The following is a 19,908-nucleotide window of genomic DNA, read 5'->3' as shown; positions in this document are numbered from 1 at the left end:
CTCTTTTTCCTCGTTTTGTCTTCTGCCCCTGGCGCAGACGCTGCCTCCAGGCACCGTTCGCGTTCCCTGCGCTTCCATGTCTCATGCCCGGTATTGTGCGGCTAGGCGCCTGCCGCCATATCGGGCATGCGCATTGGGAGTGCGGGATCGCGCCAGACTTGCCGGACTCAGCGTCTGCGCAGGCGCAAGGATAAGTAATGCAATTGGCCATTTCCCGGTCAGGTGACCGGAACGGCCGTGCATTTAAGATGGACATTTAGACATCTGAGACCACGCCCCCTTGAGGAAGCGAGGTTTATCCTCGCGAAACGCGCGTCGGGGAAAGCGGTCCGGTCCCTCATTACTGGACATTACTGAACACTTCTCATGGGTAACTAACTGTTTATTTTCCTTACATTTTAGCAGCAACAATTTCTTAATATGCATATGTGACAAGACTATTCACAAGTGTGTTTCTACTGGCCGAGGGAGGTTTTTCTTTTCCTGCCTCCCTTCCTCTCACTTACAAATGTGGGTCTGTCTCTTGTGGTGTTCCAATTACAATGGACACCTTTAATTTATAGGATTGATTGCTGCTAGGTAGGGCCCGTGACCGCTGTGCGTTTTTTAGCACACCATTTGGGATCACATTATATCTTGGTACTAGTCCATACCAATATATTTACTATTATATATTTTGTGTTATTTTTCTGTTATTGTTATCCTGTGTGGTAACTTTTAGTATTTGCATTTAATAAAATATACTTTTGTATTAAACAACTCTGGTGCTGTTTAAATTATCTCTCTACATCAGTTGTTTTACAGAGTACGAGAGGAACTCCGCTGGTTAGTGTATACATAAATAATACATCCTATACGGTTCTATTCACCGATACCCCAGGGAGTGTATAATACAAATAATGCTAATAATGCACCCAACTAATGACGTGATCAAAAGGGTGGGAATATAAGGGTGCCGTCATGTCTCATGAAAAAACATATTACCAGGTATGTAATACCCGTGTTTTTCCATCATACATGATGGCACCACGAGAGAGTTACAGAGATTTGTATTCTCTTTAGGGAGGGATCACTGCTTGTAACACTCTTCTCCCAAATGTGAGATCAGAGGTAGCAGATAGGTCTAGCCTATAATGTTTAAAAAATGTAGACGGAGAGGACCAAGTGGCCGCCTTACAGATTTGGTCGATGGTAGCATCTGCTCTCTCCGCCCACGACGTCGCCATGGCCCTCGTGGAGTGGGCTTTCAGATCCTGTGGAACAACCCTGCCTGCACTACTATACACTAGAATAATGGCCTCTCTCATCCATCTAGCTATAGTCTGTTTTGACTAGGCAATGGAGTCTCTCCTCTTTCTTGTTAATAGGATTGGGACAGAAAGAGGGTAGGGTTATATCCTGAGCTCTATGGAATCTCGATACCACTTTGGGGAGATATGCCGGATCTAATTTTAATACAACCCTATCGTCCATAATTTGTGTGTAAGGGGGGTCAGCTGACAACGCGTGTAAATCCCCCACCCTACGGGCCGATGTAAGTGCCACTAACAAAGCTGTTATTAATGTTAGTATTTTATCTGAAGTTGTATTTAACGGCTCAAAGGGGCTTTCCGTCAGGGCTGTTAACACTAGATTTAGATCCCATGGTGGAGGAGTAGGGGATGGAACAGAGTCAGCTCTACTACAGGCTCAGATAAACCTCACCACCCACCTATTGCTTGCCAGGTCACAGTTGAATAGGGCTGCTAAGGCTGAAATGTGTACTTTGAGGGTACTAACAGCTAACCCCAGATCTAAGCCCTTTTGCAGGAACTCCAGTATTGCCACTATCGGGACCTCCCCTGCCCGTATTGGCCCTGAGCTGGACAGGAATTTCTTCCATATTCTCCCATAGATCTTGGTCGTTACTGGTTTTCTGCTACTGAGCAAGGTGGATATTAAACCAGCTGAGAACCCTTCTTTCTCTAGTAACGACCGTTCAAATGCCAGGCTGTCAAATGTAGCCCGGATTTCTGCGGGTGGTAGAAGGGACCCTGTGTTAGAAGGTCCTGGTCTTCCGGGAGAACCCACGGGTCCGTCACTGACATCACTCTCAGCCAGTAAAACCATGGTCTTTTTGGCCAGAAGGGAGCTATCACAATCACTCTGGCCTTGTCATCCCTGATCTTCCTCAGAACTGCTGGGATTAGACATATCGGTGGGAAGGCATACAGGAGTCCTGACGTCCATTCTATGCTGAAGGCGTCTACTGCCAACGGCCTGTCTGCTGGGTTCAGGGAGCAGAACTTTTGAACTTTCTTGTTGGCTTTTGAGGCAAAGAGGTCTACCCTGGGTCTTCCCCACATGTGTACTATCCGTTGAAAAACGGACTTTTTTAGGGACCATTCCCCTTGCCTCAAGTGGTTCCTGCTTAAAAAGTCTGCCTTTATGTTGTCCACACCTCGAATATGCAGGGCCGATAATGAAAGGAGATGCCTTTCCGCTAGAGCCATGAGTCTCTTGGTTATGTGCATCAGTGACCGAGAACGGGTGCCCCCCTGGTGGTTCACGTATGCGACCGCTGTTCGGTTGTCCGATAGGACTCTCACATGATGCCCTGCCAAGTGTGGAAGTAACTTCTCTAGCGCCTTTTCTATTGCTAGGAGTTCCCACTCGTTTGAGGATAGATTTTCCTCCTCTTGAGCCCAAGGATCTTGGACCCATAGCGTGTCTGAGTGAGCTCCCCACCCCCATGGACTGGCGTCCGTTGTGATCACTTTGGAGGCTGTATATGCCCAGGGAACTCCTCTCGGAGATGACTCTATCTGTAACCACCACCTGAGCGACTGGAGTACAGAGTGGGAGAATGAGCTTCTGCTCTAGCTGCCCCTGAAGTTCCAGGTCGTTCTGCAGCACACACCACTGCAGTTCTCTTGCATGGAACTGGGCCCATTTTACTGCCCGGTATGCAGGAGGTTAGGGACCCTAACACCGACATGGCTCTTCTTAAAGTCATCTCTGGCTTTTTTAGAGTGGTCATAATCATCTGTTTGATTTTTTCCTCTTTTTCTTCTGGGAGGCGACACTCCTGTGCCACAGAGTCTACTGTTATCCCCAGGAAATTCTGGCCCATAGCTGGCTCTAGTTTTGATTTCTTGAGGTTTAGTTGCCATCCCAGTGTCTGTAGAGTGTCCATCACTATCCTGACCTGCTCCTGACAGTGAGAAAAGTTCTTCCCCACTATCAGGAAGTCATCCAAGTAGGGTATTATCAGAGTGTCTTTCTCTCTGAGATGTGCTGTGACCTCTGCAATCAGCTTTATAAATACCCGTGGGGCTGTTGCTATCCCAAAGGGCAGAGCCCTGTACTGAAAGTGACGCAACTGGGACCCCATCTGAACTGCCACCCTGAGGGTATGTGCACACGTCCGGAATTCTTGCAGAAATTTCCTGAAGAAAACCGGAAATTTTCTGCAAGACATCCGCATTTTTTTTTTTGCGTTTTTTTTCCGTTTTTTTTGCGTTTTTTTTAGCATTCTGCAAGCGTAATTAGCTTGCAGAATGCTAAAGTTTTCCAAGCGATCTGTAGCATTGCTTGGAAAACTGACTGACAAGTTGGTCACACTTGTCAAACATACTGTTTGACAAGTGTGACCAACTTTTTACTATAGATGCTGCTTATGCAGCATCTATAGTAAAAGATAGAATGTTTAAAAATAATAACAAAATTAAAAAAATGGTTATACTCACCTGCAGACAGCTGATCTCCTCAGCGGCGTCCGTTCCTATAGCTGGTGTGTGTGCGCAGGACCTTCCATGACGTCGCGGTCACGTGAGCGGTCACATGACCGGTCTCGCGACCAATCACAGGACCGCGACATCATTGCAGGTCCTTCACCGCACACCAGCTATAGGAACCGAAGCGGCAGCGTGCACCTGAGAGGCGGGAAGACATCGAAGGTGAGTATATCACTATTTTTTATTTTAATTCTTTTTTTTTGACCAATTATATGGTGCCCAGTCCGTGGAGGAGAGTCTCCTCTCCTCCACCCTGGGTACCAACCGCACATAATCTGCTTACTTCCCGCATGGTGTGCACAGCCCCGTGCGGAAAGTATACAGATCAATGCACTCCTAGGTGTGCGGAATCCCCGCAATTCCGCATTTTTAATGAACATGTTGCTTTTTTTTCCGCGATGCGATTTTTTCGCGGAAAAAAATGCAACATTTGCACAAGAAATGCGGAATACACTGTAAATAATAGGAGGCATATGTTAGCGTTTTTTTTCGCGTTTTTATCACGTTTTTATAGCGAAAAACGCAAAAAAAGCGAAAAATACTGAACGTGTGCACATGGCCTGAGAAACTGACGATCTTGTTGTCTGATTGGCATGTGATAATAAGCGTCCTTGAGGTCGAGGACGGACATAACACTGGGGATATAGGAGTTTCACCGCTGATTTTATGGTTTCCATCTTGAATGATGGTATTACAAGAAATTTGTTGAGGCCTTTTAAATTTATTATTGTCCTCCAAGAATTGTCCGGTTTTTTTTAATGAGAAAAAGGGGGGAATAAAATCCTTCCCTCCTTTCCTCTATTGGAACTTCTTCCAAGACGTGCTTGTCTAGGAGTGATGTTACTTCTCCTTCCAGACTGTCTTGTTTCTCTTGGGAGGACTGTACCGGGGTCTGCATATATCTTCTTGGAGGCCAGTGGTGGAATTTTAGTTTTAGGCCTGATCCTACGATCTGCCGGATCCATATGCTGGATGAGATCCTCTCCCAGGCTGGAAGGAAGTGAGAGAGCCTCCCTCCCACCTGAGAAGGACCGTCACTGGGAGGGTTTTTTGGTGTCTCTGGGGGACTTGCCAAAATAGAAGCCCTTTCCTCCCCTGGGTCACTTGTCCAGGTTGCTCCTGTCTCGGTCTCTGTACTGCTGCCTTCGGAATTTTTGGCATCTCCGAAAGGAGCGACGAAAGGGCTGAAATGGCTGTTTTGGAAAGTTTTTCTTTTTATCACCGGCTTTCTCCAATACCTCGTCTAATACTGGTCCGAACAGGAAGTTCCCCTCACAAGGCAAAGAGCAAAGCTTCATCTTCGCCTGATTATCTCCTGGCCAGCATTTAAGCCATACGGCACGGCGTCCTGTGTTGGCTAACGCTGCTGACTTTGCTGCCAGTCTAGCCGAGTCTGCTGATGCTTCAGCTAGAAACACTGCCGCTGCTCTCATGGTTGGTATTGCCTCTAGGATAGCTTCCCTGGGAACTTTTTGTTCTACCTGTTCCTCCAGGTTGTCTATCCAGATTTTAAGGGATCTGGCTACACAAGTGGCCGCGATAGCTGGCCTTAGTGCTCCTTCCGAGGCTTCCCATGCTGTCTTCAGGGAACTGTCCAACTTCCTATCCAGAGGTTCTTTTAGAGAACCTAGGTCCTCGAATGGCAGGGAGGATTTCCTGGCAACTTTTGAGACCGCCACATCAATTTTTGGGGCTCTGTCCCAAGATGAGGATGCCTCCTCTTTAAAAGGATACCTTCCTTTTAGGGTTGTGGTTATTTGGGACCTTTTTTCTTGTTTTTGCCATTCCCTTTTAATCAGTTCTTGTAGCTGTTCATTAACAGGGAATGACCTCCGTTTTTTCTTTTGTAGACCACTGAACATAAGTTCTTGGGCTGTCTTTTTGGCCTTCTCATCTACCAGCCCCATGGTAGAGCGAACAGCTTTTATAAGCTTATCCGTAGCCTCCGCTGGAAAAGTATCTTCCTCCTCTGAGCTACTATCTGAGCAGCGGGCCGTATCTGAATCCTGCTCTGACCCCAAGGAATCTCTTTGGGATCCTACTGAAGGGCTGGATCTGTCCCTAGATCTGGCCTCTGTGTCAGCTGTCTGTAATGCTTTCACGGACCTAGAGACTTCGGACTGAATCAGAGATCTTAGGCTGTCCGTAAAGGAGGGTGTTTCCTCCGCCACAGTCTGGTTGATACACTCCTGACACAGTCTTTTACCCCAAGATGTCATTAAAGGCTTTTTACATAAGGGACATTCTTTATTTTTAGTTTTCGCCTTATACTTTTTGGGGACCTCCTATACTCCACCCCACAATGTATGTAAGAAAAGAGGGGAGAGAGGAGATAAGAGAAAAGAACAGACATTAGCGTGCTGGACTTTCTCGCAGTTCACTCACCACTCGGACGCTTTCAAAGTAGGGTACCGGATCCGGAGGTTGATTGGTTTTCTCCGTGTCTCCCACTGAGACTAGGGACCCCTCCTTGGTATGCCGATCCGTCCGTATGCTGTCCGAGCGGCTTCTGCTGCTGCCATGGCGGATCTGGCTCTTTTCGCTTGAGCGAGACCACCTCTCCTGCACCTCTTGCTGTGGCATCAAATGCTCTGGTGAAAAGCTCTCCATTATACACACCACCACGTAACAAGAGCAGTCACCTTCAACCTGACCTGGTTTAGTGACACAGGGCAGCGCATCTGGCTTGTTTAAATAGATTAACTCTTTTTTTTTTTTTTTTAATGGATCACCTGGTTGATCCTGCCTTTTACTGGTCGATCGTGCCTGCACCACTTCCGGTGCTCCTATAAGCAATCAAACACCTGGTTGATCCTGCCGCCGCAAGCGCAACGCCTGCGCTGTATAATCATGTCAGAGCGCGCACCCGGCAACCACTTCCGGTGCGCGCTATTAGAGCCACCATTTACCTGGCTGATCCTGCCGGCCGCCCAGCGCGACGCTTGCGCAGCAAAGTGATACTTGAGCGCGCACCCGGCAACCACTTCCGGTGCGCGCTCCCATTTACCTGGTTGATCCTGCCATCTGAATACCACCAACGGCCTGCGTGCGCACCCGGACTCACTTCCGGTGCGCGCTGCTGAACTGTGCTCCAGGCGCGCATCACTTCTGGTGTGCGCCGCCTTTTTCGATCCCCCTGCCCCTTAGCTCCTTACAAGTGTTCCGAGTGCTGCCGCCGGGTAATGTGCGCACGGGCGTACCTCCATTTCCGGGTACCCGGCGCTGACTGGAGGGAGGCTCGCAGCGCTGACGGCAGCACTTACCCTCAGCGTCCCTCGCCAGACACTGCTCCATGCTTATCCCTTCTCAGGTACCGACCAGGAAGGAGGGGAGGGGAAGGAGGGAGGGGGAGACCTGCACTTCACGCTCGACAGGGAGGGCCCCAATACCTCCGAGGAGCTTACCTAGCCCGGGCACCGATGTGCCTCACGGGCTGCATGGCCACCAGTAGTCAACAGGGGGGGCACCATAAAGTGACCCCCGTGGACAGCAGGATTTTAAAATCGATAGGGGGAGAGCGCCACCTGCGGTCCCCGTGGATAATTTTCACCCGGGCGTTCGCCTCGCGGGCTGTGGCCATGCTTCGCTCAGGGGGGGCATGGTATACATGGCCCCCGAGGTGACTACAGGTACCTGGTGACGGGTGCAGCAGACCAGCGCCTGCCCAAATCCACCCGACCCAGGCCCCGGCATCCTCTTCTGTCTTCATCAGACGTCTTCCATCTTGAGGGTTCCCCGTCAAGGACAGGAAACCAACTGATGTAGAGAGAGGAGCCGCCCCCTTTTATCTTGAAGGTTTCCTGTCCTTGATGGGCGGATCCCCTCTCTCGTGGTGCCGTCATGTATGATGGAAAAAATATTTTATTCTTTTCACTTAACATCTTGCACTATTTTAGTCCCCTTTTTTTAATCGTTTGTTATGCATATTATTTATACTGTTTATTATGCTCCTATAGTATTGTACTATGGGTCTGCTACTACCTGCTCTTTTGATCTTCGTCCCCTTTTGGAGGGTAAATCCCACGCCTTTGACACCCATTTATGAACTCGTGATAATAAGCTAAAGAATATGGAATTCACGGTGTGATTATTATTATGATTTATTTGTCATTCTTTAGATTTGTTATTGCTTGCTTTGTAAAGATGTATTATATATCAGCTACACTGTGCTCGTTCCTCTGAGGACTGGTTTTTCGATAGTGGAGCATTCGGTTTAGAACCTGTGCACAAAATATGAAAGGAGTAAATCCTGCTAGCTGGGTTCTCTCCCTACATTCTATACACCCAGATGCACTTGTTTCCTGCACTGGGCGTTCGGGTGCTGTGGTGATCGGTGGGGAGATGTATCATCCTTAGTGTTGAGCATTCCGATACCGCAAGTATCGGGTATCGGCCGATACTTGCGGTATCGGAATTCCGATACCGAGTTCCGATATTTACCGCATATCGGATACCGGAATCGGAAGTTCCCAGAATTCAAACTGCACGAATTCAGCCAATGAGGAATGATTAAAAGTGTGGGCACATCCTGTTCAGCATGGTGGGCATGTAACTACTGGCAAGGCTGTGATTGGCTGCTGAAATTATGTCATGATGCACTATAAAAAAACGCTGCCGCCCTTTCTGGCTCACTCTGCAGTTAGGCATAGGACACTGTGTTCTGACTGAGGGCCAGTTGAGATAGCGATTTGCTTCATTGTGCTTTTCCCAGGCTAATTTAGCAACCGCTGTGTGTTCACCTTGATTTTGCCTTGCAGCGCTGTTTTCACAGTGATCTGCAAGTTCTGTGTGTGTGTGTGTGAGTGCAGCCCACTCTGTAGTCTGTGTGCAGCCATAGCCGGTTGTATTCAGCTCAGGGTGGTTCACTGCCTCATACTGTTCTATCCATTGTCCTTTTTTTGCTAATAGTGCAGCCTGCTGCACATTTTTTCAAATATTTCCTATTAGTGGCTTTCCACCCGTATCCATCTAAATTGTGGAAAAACACTACATAGGATAACATAGAGAAGGTTTTTTGGGCCTTGCAGCGCCATTTACGGCTGTCTGCACGGTCTCCGTGTGAGTGCAGCTCGCCCTGTAGTCTGTGTGCAGCCACAGCCGGTTGTATCCAGCTCAGGGTGCGTCACTGCCTCATACCGTAAAATACATTGTCCTTTTTTGCAAATAGTGCAGGCTGCTGCACATTTTTTCAAATAATTCCTATTAGTGGCTTTCCACCCGTATCCAGCTAAATTGTGGAAAAACACTACATAGGATAACGTAGAGGAGGTTTTTTGGGCCTTGCAGCGCCATTTACGGCTGTCTGCACGGTCTCCGTGTGAGTGCAGCTCGCCCTGTAGTCTGTGTGCAGCCAGCCACAGCCGGTTGTATCCAGCTCAGGGTGCGTCACTGCCTCATACCGTAAAATACATTGTCCTTTTTTGCAAATAGTGCAGGCTGCTGCACATTTTTTCAAATAATTCCTATTAGTGGCTTTCCACCCGTATCCAGCTAAATTGTGGAAAAACACTACATAGGATAACGTAGATGAGGTTTTTTGGGCCTTGCAGCGCCATTTACGGCTGTCTGCACGGTCTCCGTGTGAGTGCAGCTCGCCCTGTAGTCTGTGTGCAGCCACAGCCGGTTGTATCCAGCTCAGGGTGCGTCACTGCCTCATACCGTAAAATACATTGTCCTTTTTTGCAAATAGTGCAGGCTGCTGCACATTTTTTCAAATAATTCCTATTAGTGGCTTTCTACCCGTATCCAGCTAAATTGTGGAAAAACACTACATAGGATAACATACAGGAGGTTTTTTGGGCCTTGCAGTGCCATTTACGGCTGTCTGCACGGTCTCCGTGTGAGTGCAGCTCGCCCTGTAGTCTGTGTGCAGCCACAGCCGGTTGTATCCAGCTCAGGGTGCGTCACTGCCTCATACCGTAAAATACATTGTCCTTTTTTGCAAATAGTGCAGGCTGCTGCACATTTTTTCAAATAATTCCTATTAGTGGCTTTCCACCCGTATCCAGCTAAATTGTGGAAAAACACTACATAGGATAACGTAGAGGAGGTTTTTTGGGCCTTGCAGCGCCGTTTACGGCTGTCTGCACGGTCTCTGTGTGAGTGCAGCTCGCCCTGTAGTCGGTTCTGCCAATAAATAAATAAATAAATAATAAAGTTCACCAAACACACCACTTTACAGTTGTGTAGGCCACATTAGTTCATATTAAAGTCTAGTCCACACTTTAGAAAATTAGTGTTTCTTATACCTGTTAGGAGCTGTTCAGGAATAAGCACACTAAGCCCTTAGTACTTTTCTGGATATCTTTATCAGTCAACCAAGATGAAGAAGGCAGGGAGTAAGGCACGGGGGCGTGGGCGCGGAGCAGGGAGAGGACGTGGGGATTCTGTGCCTGCTGCGGGCACCGGTGACTCATCATCACCCAGTTTCAGCAGGGAACAGTCCTTCATGCGCAGCTTAGTCGGAGAGTGCCGTACACCGCTGCTGCGTGAAGACCAAATTGAAGCCGTTGTCGGATGGATGGCAGCTAACGCATCGACTTCAATTAGTGCCACATCCTCTCAGACACAGAGCACTGGAGAGCACCCATCTGTCTCTTCACCACCTGCCAAATTGCCCAGGCAGTCAGAGAGCCCAGGACAGGAGCCGTCTCTACTTCTGTTCTCTGAATCTCTTGGCTTGGAAACAGGGGGTCAGCCAAGCAGCATTGGAGAAATGGAAGAAGAGGCAGTGTGCAGTGATGCGCAACAGCTTTGTCTCTCTGACTCTGAAGAGGCGGGTGGGCCAGTGCCTCCGGTCACCACACCGCAGTACGCATCTGATGATGACACTCAGGTGCCACTTTCTGGTGCATGCTGTGCTGCCGAGACTACCCAGGAGGAGCAGTTGGTGGCAGAGGGTAGTGCAGATGATGAGGTCCTTGACCCATCGTGGCGTGAGGAACAGGAAGGTGGTGGGAGCAGCTCTGAGGAAGAGATTCCCCGAACGGGCCAAAGAGGGAGAGGGAGGGGGAAGACTGCGGAGCCTGTAACCTCCACTTCGGCACCCGTTAGGAGCATGTCTCTTCCAAAAGCCAAAAAGGGCGCTCCCAAGACTTGCAGTGCCTGGTCCTTTTTTGACACAGTTGCAGATGACATTTGCTTTGTCAAATGCAAGGTGTGTCATCAGAAAATCAAAAGAGGGAGAAATGTCGGCAACCTCAATACCTCAAATATGTGGAAACATGTGCGGACCAGGCACGCGGTGGAGTTACAAAAACACACTGAAGACCTAGGCCAACCAACAGCGGCAGCTACCACTTCTTCAGCTCGTGTTGCCTCTTCCTTCAGCTCACACACAGCTGGTTCGGCTTCCTCCCAGGATCGCCATGGAAGAACCTCTGGCACAGTTGTCCAGAGACCCACTGTAATTCCACCCGCAGCACCACGTTCCCAGTCATCCTCACACTCCCAGCCCAGTCTACAGCCATTGGTAGTACAGGCATGGGAGAAAGGGCGGCCATTCTCGGCAAACCACCCCCGAGCACAGGCGCTGAATGCTGGCATTGCAAAACTACTGTCCCTTGAAATGCTCTCATTCAGGCTGGTGGAGACTGACAGCTTCCGTGACTTGATGGCATTGGCAGTCCCACAGTACAATGTGCCCAGCCGCTTTTATTTCAGCAGGCAAGCTGTCCCTGCCCTGCACAAGCATGTGGAGGGACACATAAAACACGCGCTACTGAACGCCGTCAGTAGCAAGGTCCACCTCACCACCGATGCGTGGACCAGTCACCATGGGCAGGGGCGATACCTTTCCCTCACTGCCCATTGGGTTAATGTTGTTGAGCCGGGTACAGATCGTGCGAGTGGCGCAGGACGTGTCCTGCCCACTCCAAGGTTTGCAGGAATCCAGTCTGTACGCATTGACTCCTCCTCATACACAAGTTCCTCAGAATCATCGCTGCAGGAGCTGTCACAGTCCACCTCCACATGGACCCGTGAACGTTTACCTGTTTCGACCGACATGAGCACAGCCGTGGCCAAACGTCAACAGGCCATCTTGAAATTAATTTCTTTGGGGAATCGAAGCCACACAGCGCAGGAGCTCTGGAATGCCATCAAGCAGGAGAGCGACGTGTGGTTTGTGCCAGCGAATCTCCAGCCAGGCATGGTAGTGTGTGACAATGGCCGAAATCTGGTGGCAGCTCTGGCCCTCGGCAACCTCACTCACATCCCATGTCTGGCACATGTGCTCAACTTGGTCGTGCAGAGTTTTTTGAGGGACTATCCGGATCTTGATGCACTGCTGCACAAGGTCCGCCTAGAGTGTGCTCACTTGCGGCGTTCCAGCACGGCAAGATCGCGCATTGCAGCTCTGCAGCGCCGATTCCGCCTTCCGGAACATCGCATCATATGTGACCTACCTACCAGGTGGAATTCCACGTTACATATGTTGGAGCGGTTGTGTGAGCAGCAGCAAGCAGTAATGGAGTACCAGCTGCATCAGGCGCAAAGTCGCACTCCGCGCCATTCAGACTTCACAACCACAGAGTGGGCCACTATGAAGGACGTCTGCCAGGTTTTGCGTCCCTTCGATTATTCCACGCGGATGGCGAGTGCAGATGATGCACTAGTCAGCCTGACTGTCCCCCTTATCTGCCTGCTTCAACAAACACTGCAAGCGCTAAGGGATGATGTTGTGGAAGAGGTGGAGGATGAGGAGTCACCATTTCCATCAGCTTCTGGACAGTCCGCGCCACGTGGTTCCTCACAAAGGCGTAGGCAGGGGACACTTTGTGAGGAGGATGAGGAGGAGTCAATGGAGGAGGAAGACATCCGTCCAGAGGAGGGAGTTACACAATTGTCCAGTAGTCAGTGTGTACAGCGAGGGTGGGGTGATGAAGAGCGGGCAGAGATCACGCCTCAAGCAGGGGACAGCGTTTCTTGGCCAGTTGGCAGTCTGCAGCACATGGTTGATTACATGCTGCAGTGCCTGAGAAACGACCGCCGCATCGCCCACATTCTCAACATGGCTGATTGTTGGGTGTACACCCTCCTCGATCCTCGATACCGGGACAACGTACAAAGCCTCATCACACCGTTGAACCGGGAGCGTAAAATGCGGGAGTACCAAGACACACTGGTGAATTCCATCATCTTCTCCAGTCCAACTGAGAGCAGTGCTGCTAGTGCGTTACAAAGCAGCTCAGTGCGTCGAGGCAGTGGAGGAGGCTCTGCACAAAGAGGGAGCAGAAGCAGTGCCTCTGCCCAAGGCAAGACCAGTATGGCCCAACTGTGGCACAGTTTTGTGTGCCCGCCACAAATGTCTACACCATCACCGGCGGCTCCAGTCAGCAGGAGGCAACGGTTCCGTCAGATGGTGACAGACTACATGTCTTGCCCTCTTACTGTACTCCCAGACGGCTCTTCCCCTTTCATGTTTTGGGTCTCTAAGCTGGATACATTGCCAGAGCTAAGCCAGTATGCATTGGAGGTGCTGGCTTGCCCTGCGGCTAGTGTATTATCGGAACGCGTCTTTAGTGCTGCAGGTGGTGTACTAACAGACCGTCGCATGCGACTATCCTCCGATAACGTTGACCGGCTTACTTTTCTGAAAATGAACCAGGCCTGGATCTCGCAGGAATTTGCCACTCCTCTTCCTGATTAAATAATTGGGTGTCTACAGTATCCAGGTCTCCTGTTGTGTTCATCTTTCTACCACCTGAACTTTAATTCCTGGGCTCCAACACCGCCAGTTGAGGCTCAGAAGTGCCGTCTGCACAGTAAAAACACACGACCCAGTGTTATTGGGTTTCAGTAACGTCAGCTGATCCCCAGCTGTGTAGCCGGCAATGTGTCCTGCGACCGCCACGCTGACACAACAACTGAAACGTAAGGGAACCTGTCCCCCCCCCCCAGGCGTTTGTTACTGAAAGAGCCACCTTATGCAGCAGTAATGCTGCACAAGGGAAAGGTAGCTCTTTTAGTTTAGCTCCTTGCACACGCAGAACGTAACACTTATAAAATGTGTCCAATGATACCGTACAACCGTCCCGGAGGTGGGACTTTCCTTTGTAATGGGACTCAGCACAGCCGTCATTCCTACCCCCTTGGTGCCGTGCGCCGCCTCCTCAGCGTTGTTTGAATTTGTCCCGGAGCCTGCGCTGTTATGTTATCCCTTGGCCATGCACGCTTAGCGCTGCCCGTCTTCTGACATCATTTGGTTGCAGGCAGGCTGCACCTGTGCGGCCGCGCTGGCCGAGATCCCACCTCGCAGTGTCTTCTGATTTAATCACACTGCGTGCCTGGGATCCATGGGCATGCGGAGTGCGACCGCCACGCTGGCACAACTACTTAAATCTAAGGGAACCTGTCCCCCCCCCCCAGGTGTTTGTTACTGAAAGAGCCACCTTGTGCAGCAGTAATGCTGCACAAGGAAAAGGTGCCTCTTTTTGTTGTGCTCCTTGCAGAAGCTGAACTAGACACTTATGAAATGTGTCTTCTCACACCGTTAAACCGTCCCAGAGGTGGGACTTTCCTTTGTAATGTGACGCAGCACAGCCGTCATTCCTACCCCCTTGGCGCCGTGCGCCGCCTCCTCAGCGTTGTTTGATTCTGTCCTGGAGCCTGCACTGTTATGTTATCCCTTGGCCAGGCGCAGTTAGCGCTGCCCGTCTTCTGACATCATTTGGTGTCAGGCTGGCTGCACCTGTGCGGTCGCGCTGGCCGAGATCCCGCCTCGCAGTGTCTTCTGATTTAATCACACTGCGGGCCTGGGATACATGGGCATGCGCAGTGCAGATCTTCACCTCTGCCTCTCACTCATTTCCCTCCGCCTTCTTCAGACTGTGCGCTGTCAGCTGATCCCTAATAGCATGCCACGGCCGTGACGCCGCACAGTCTGAAGAAGCCGGAGGGAGGGGAGTGAGAGGTGAGGATATGCCCTGCACATGCCCATGGATCCCAGGCCCGCAGTGGGATTACATTAGACGACACTGCGAGGCGGGATCTCGGGCAGCGCGGCCGCACAGGCGCAGCCAGCCTGACACCAAATGATGTCAGAAGACGGGCAGCACTAACTGCGCCCGGCCAAGGGATAACATAACAGCGCATGCTCCGGGACAGAATCAAACAACGCTGAAGAGGCAGCACACGGCGCCAAGGGGGTAGGAATGATGGCTGTGCTGCGTCACATTACAAAGGAAAGTCCCACCTCCGGGACGGTTTTACGGTGTGAGGGGACACATTTCATAAGTGTCTAGTTCAGCGTTTGCAAGGAGCATAATTAAAAGAGCCAGCTTTTCCTTTTGCAGCATTAGTGCTGTACAAGATGGCTCTTTCAGCAACAAACGCCTGGGGGGGGTTAAAGGTTCCCTTTCAACTTGCTCCAGTGCAGGCTTCGGCCTACACTCTGCTCCTCCTGCTGTCCCTGGGCTCTAACACCGCCGGTTGGTGCCCGGAAGTGCTAGCTGCACAGAGAAAAACACCCGCCGATGTGTCAGTGGGGTTCAGCAATGCCAGCTGTTCCCCCGCTGTGTAGCCGGCAACGTGTCCTGCAAACGCCACGCAGACACAAAGCTGCCGCCAGTGCAGGCTTCGGCCTACACTCTGCTCCTCCTGCTGACCCTGGGCTCTAACACCGCCAGTTGGTGCCCGGAAGGGCTAGCTGCACAGAGAAAAACACCCGCCAATGTGTCAGTGGGGTTCAGCAACGCCAGCTGTTCCCCTGCTGTGTAGCCGGCAACGTGTCCTGCAAACGCCACGCAGACACAACAGACCTAAAACTGCCTCCAGTGCAGGCTTCGGCCTACACTCTGCTCCCTCTGCTCCTCCTGCTGACCCTGGGCTCTAACACCACCAGTTGGTGCCCGGAAGTGCTGGCTGCACAGAGAAAAACACCCGCCAATGTGTCAGTGGGGTTCAACAACGCCAGCTGTTCCCCTGCTGTGTAGCCGGCATCGTGTCCTGCTAACGCCACGCAGACACAACAACTGAAATTAAAGGGAACCTGTCCCCCCCCAGGCGTTTGTATAACAGCCACCTTGTACAGCAGTAATGCTGCATTTGTACAAGGTGGCTCATTAAGTTATTCTCCTTGCACACGTCGAACTCAACACGTATAAAATGTGTCCCCTGAGATCATTAAACCGTCCCTGAGGTGTGACTTTCCTTTGTAACGACACGCAGCAACCCCCTTGGTAGCGCTGCCCGTCTTCTGACATCATTGTTTGGCTGACTGCGCCTCTGCGGCCGCCCTGCCCGACACAACGCCCCTCGGTGTCTTATTTATTTTGACTGCGAGGGTGTGATTGATGGGCATGAGCAGTGCATATCTTCACCTGTCAGTGTCACTCATCTCCTTCCGCCTTCTTCAGACTGTGCGGCTTCATGGCCGTGGCATGTGATAAGGGATCAGCTGACGCCGCACAGTCTGAAGCCGGTGTAAGGACACGAGTGAGAGGCGAACATATTTACTGCGCAAGGCCATGAATCCCAGCCCCGCAGTGTGAATAAATGAAAAGACACTGCGGGGCTGGGATTCATGGGCATCGCGAACCGCACCGGCCGACATCAAATGATGTCAGAAGACGGACAGCGCTAACAGTGCATGGCCAAGGGATAACACAACAGCGCAGACTCCTGTACAGCAAAATGCGACGCTCAGGAGGCCGCGCCAAGCACCAAGGTGGTATTTTTGACAGCTGTGCTGCGTCTCATTAAGAAGGGAACTCACGCCTCCAAGACAGTTTTGACTGTATAAGGGGCTAAATGTTATACGTGTTTCATTCAGCGTGTGCAAGGAAGAAAATTAAAAGAGCAACCTTTGACTTGTGCAGCATTACTGCTGCAGAAGGTGGCTCTTCTAGTTTGTAACACCTGAGGGGGCTTTAAAGGTTACCTTTAAAATTGGTTCAATTGGGCTTCGGCCTACACTCTGCTCCTCCTGCAGAGCCTGGGCTCTAACACCGCCAGTTGGTGCCCGGAAGTGCTGGCTGCACAGAGAAAAACACCCGCCAATGTGTCAGTGGGGTTCAGCAACGCCAGCTGTTTCCCCGCTGTGTAGCCGGCAACGTGTCCTGCAAACGCCACGCAGACACAAAGCTGCCGCCAGTGCAGGCTTCGGCCTACACTCTGCTCCTCTGCTCCTCCTGCTGACCCTGGGCTCTAACACCGCCAGTTGGTGCCCGGAAGTGCTAGCTGCACAGAGAAAAACACCCGCCAATGTGTCAGTGGGGTTCAGCAACGCCAGCTGTTCCCCTCCTGTGTAGCCGGCATCGTGTCCTGCAAACGCCACGCAGACACAAAGCTGCCTCCAGTGCAGGCTTCGGCCTACACTCTGCTCCCCCTGCTGACCATTTGCTCCAACACCGCTAGTTGGGGCTCTAGGAAGATAATCTTGAATAGGTCCCCATCCTGGTTACAGTACCGTCAGCTGGTTCTGGGTAGAGCCTTTGGCTTAGGTGCCTCCTTCTGGGTGTCCGAGTTCCACCAACGTCAGGTGGTCCTTGGTAGTGCTTTCAGGCACGGGTACCTCCTGCTTAGTAACCGGGTTCCAGTAACGTCAGCTGGTCCTCGGTAGTTCCATTGGCTCTTGGACCTTCGGCTACCCATCCGGGTTCCAGTACCGTCAGCTGGTTCTCGGCAGTGTCTTTTGCTCTTGTACCTTCTGCTCCCCATCCTGGTTGCAGTACCGTCAGCTGGTTCCGGGCAGAGCCTTTGGCTTAGGTACCTCCTTCTGGGTATCCGAGTTCCACCAACGTCAGGTGGTCCTTGGTAGTGCTTTCTGGCACGGGTACCTCCTGCTTAGTTACCGGGTTCCAGTAACGTCAGCTGGTCCTCGGTAGTTCCATTGGCTTTTGGACCTTCGGGTAGCCATCCGAGTTCCAGTTCCATCAGCTGGTTCTCGGCATTTTCTCAGCCTTCTTGTACCTTCTGCTACATTTCCAAGTTCAAGACCCTAAAGACGACGACCCGGAAGACCACCCCTAAGATGACGACGACACCAGAGACGACAACCACTGAGATGACGACGACCCTGGAGACGATGACCCTGAAGACCACCCCGATGACGACGACGACCCCGGAGACGACGACCCTGGAGACGACGACATGGAAGACCGAGAAGCAGAAGAACAAGAGGCTGCAGAACAAAGAGCAGAAGAACATTAAGCATAACACTAAATATCAGAGCAAAAGATATTATCTAAATTATAAGCAGAAGAAGACTAAGCAGTGTATGGGGGTGAGTCCGTTCCTCCTCGTGGTGCCCCTGGATAAAGCCTGATGCTGCAGGCCAAACTGAATGCGGACAGTGTATGTAACTCTTTTGTGACAGGCAGAACGGAAGGTGTAATCTTCAAACTTTTATAGATAACAACTACAGGAATGCCTGTCACAAATAAGAATATGATGAAGAAGTAGAATATGAAGAAGAATAATAGTTGAATAAAAAGAATATGAAGAATGTAACAACAAAAAAATAATAGGTAGAAGATGAAGAAGAAGATGAATAAGGTGAAGAAGAAGTTGATGTCAAAGATGCTGATGATGATGAAGAAGAAAGTGTGGGAGAAGTAAAAAAAAAGGTGAAGGGCGTGGAAGTAGTGACACATCAATATCTGACAAAATAAAAAAATTCTTAAGATAGTCAATATCTTTGTAACTCCGAACATCTTAAAAAAAAAAAAAAAAAAAAAAAAATCCTGCTATTCTATTTGATTGGGCTAAACCTCTGTGCCTTTAATGTCTCCGCCACGTCCCCCAATACATCCTACATTATTCTTAGTTGTTTTCCTTCATGTAGAATGAACCTACAAGGAAAGAAAGGGTTTATTTTAATTCCGATATTTTCGTCCCATTGACTTGCATTGGTATCGGGTATCGGTATCGGCGAGATCCAATATTTTGCCGGTATCGGCCGATCCAATCCGATACCTTCCGATATCGGAAAGTATCGCTCAACACTAATCATCCTCCCTCGGATTGCAGGCTGTGTCGGTCGCTTATGTGGGATCCAAAGGCGGGCATCACGATGACGTGCGCCGATCGTTGACACCCATACCCACACCTCCAGCATCGGTTCATTTACCTGTCGGTTATGCATACACATGTTGTATATGGCTGCGGAGGATTCCTCCTCTGCTGGCGTCGCCGGCTAGGCTGCCCCCGGCCGCATCAGTTCTTAAAAACTGCCCTGTCTGTCTCTCTATGTCTCCCTTTACCAGTCTCACACACTTGTGTTACTTTCTTCTGTATAATTATTGAATGATTACTATTTACTCATAAAGTATTATATTGGTAAACGACTTACACATTTGTTTCTAATCATTAATATAACCTCCATGGTCCGTGCTAGAGGATGGCAGATATAAGCTCTACAGGTGAACATTTAGGGACATTATTTCTATGTTGAATATTTTCATAGTGTTTTTTTTTTTTATGAAGTTATAGCTTCTTATTCAGAGGACACTTTTTGGTTTTCTAGATATAAGAATATAGACTGCCTCAGGCATCCATATAAAGGGTACAGTTCCCTGCTTTATTACAGTAGGGGGTTGGTGCAGAAGTCGTGTCTGTCACTTACTCGTTATCTTTTGAGCCCATTTGACCTTGAAGTGCACAAAAGGGAAGTAAAAAATGAGGCCTCCCAGAATGAAGAGCACGCAGTAGAGATAGGCCCACTCGGGCTCTCCGATGATGGGCGCCAGCACCAGATAAATCGACACCAGAACCATCAGGATGGGGATCACAATTGGGATCTGAAGAGGAGAAACCAGAAGACTGTAAGATGCAGGTGCACAACCGATCCGAAGCGTGAAATGGTCGTAAAGAGGACCATATTGTTAGTGCTTTCCTCACTACCAGGTTTTTATTTCTTACTTTTTTTCTATTTCATTCGTCACCCTTCAATTCCTCTTTTACTATATTTTTATAGTATTTTGCATTGAATATGCTGAGCGACATCAAATTATAACTGCAATTTTGCAAAAATGGCAGCATGCAAAAATTTACTAATATGAGACTTATTTTAAAATTTGGGGTGAAAACACTTTTTGAATTAAATATGTATCACGACTGGGGTCAGGGGCTCAGATACAGAACCCCAAATACTCAGCGTGGCCATAATATTAAAAAGATTTTTTTTTTCAGC

The 19,908-nt window shown here is 50.0% G+C and overlaps 1 protein-coding gene across 1 annotated transcript in view; it reads right to left on the bottom strand.

The window, feature by feature from the left end:
• Window positions 1-19,908, bottom strand: part of SLC7A9 (solute carrier family 7 member 9) — a 55,567-nt gene that overhangs the window by 19,059 nt on the left and 16,600 nt on the right. The window contains exon 12 of the mRNA XM_077288664.1: window positions 19,342-19,516. Within this exon, the coding sequence (XP_077144779.1) occupies window positions 19,342-19,516 (175 nt within the window). The remainder of the gene's footprint in view (window positions 1-19,341; window positions 19,517-19,908) is intronic.

The sequence above is a fragment of the Ranitomeya variabilis genome, chromosome 2 (assembly GCF_051348905.1).
Source record: "Ranitomeya variabilis isolate aRanVar5 chromosome 2, aRanVar5.hap1, whole genome shotgun sequence".
Classification (NCBI taxonomy): domain Eukaryota; kingdom Metazoa; phylum Chordata; class Amphibia; order Anura; family Dendrobatidae; genus Ranitomeya; species Ranitomeya variabilis.
This window is presented reverse-complemented; position numbering and strand designations above follow the sequence as displayed.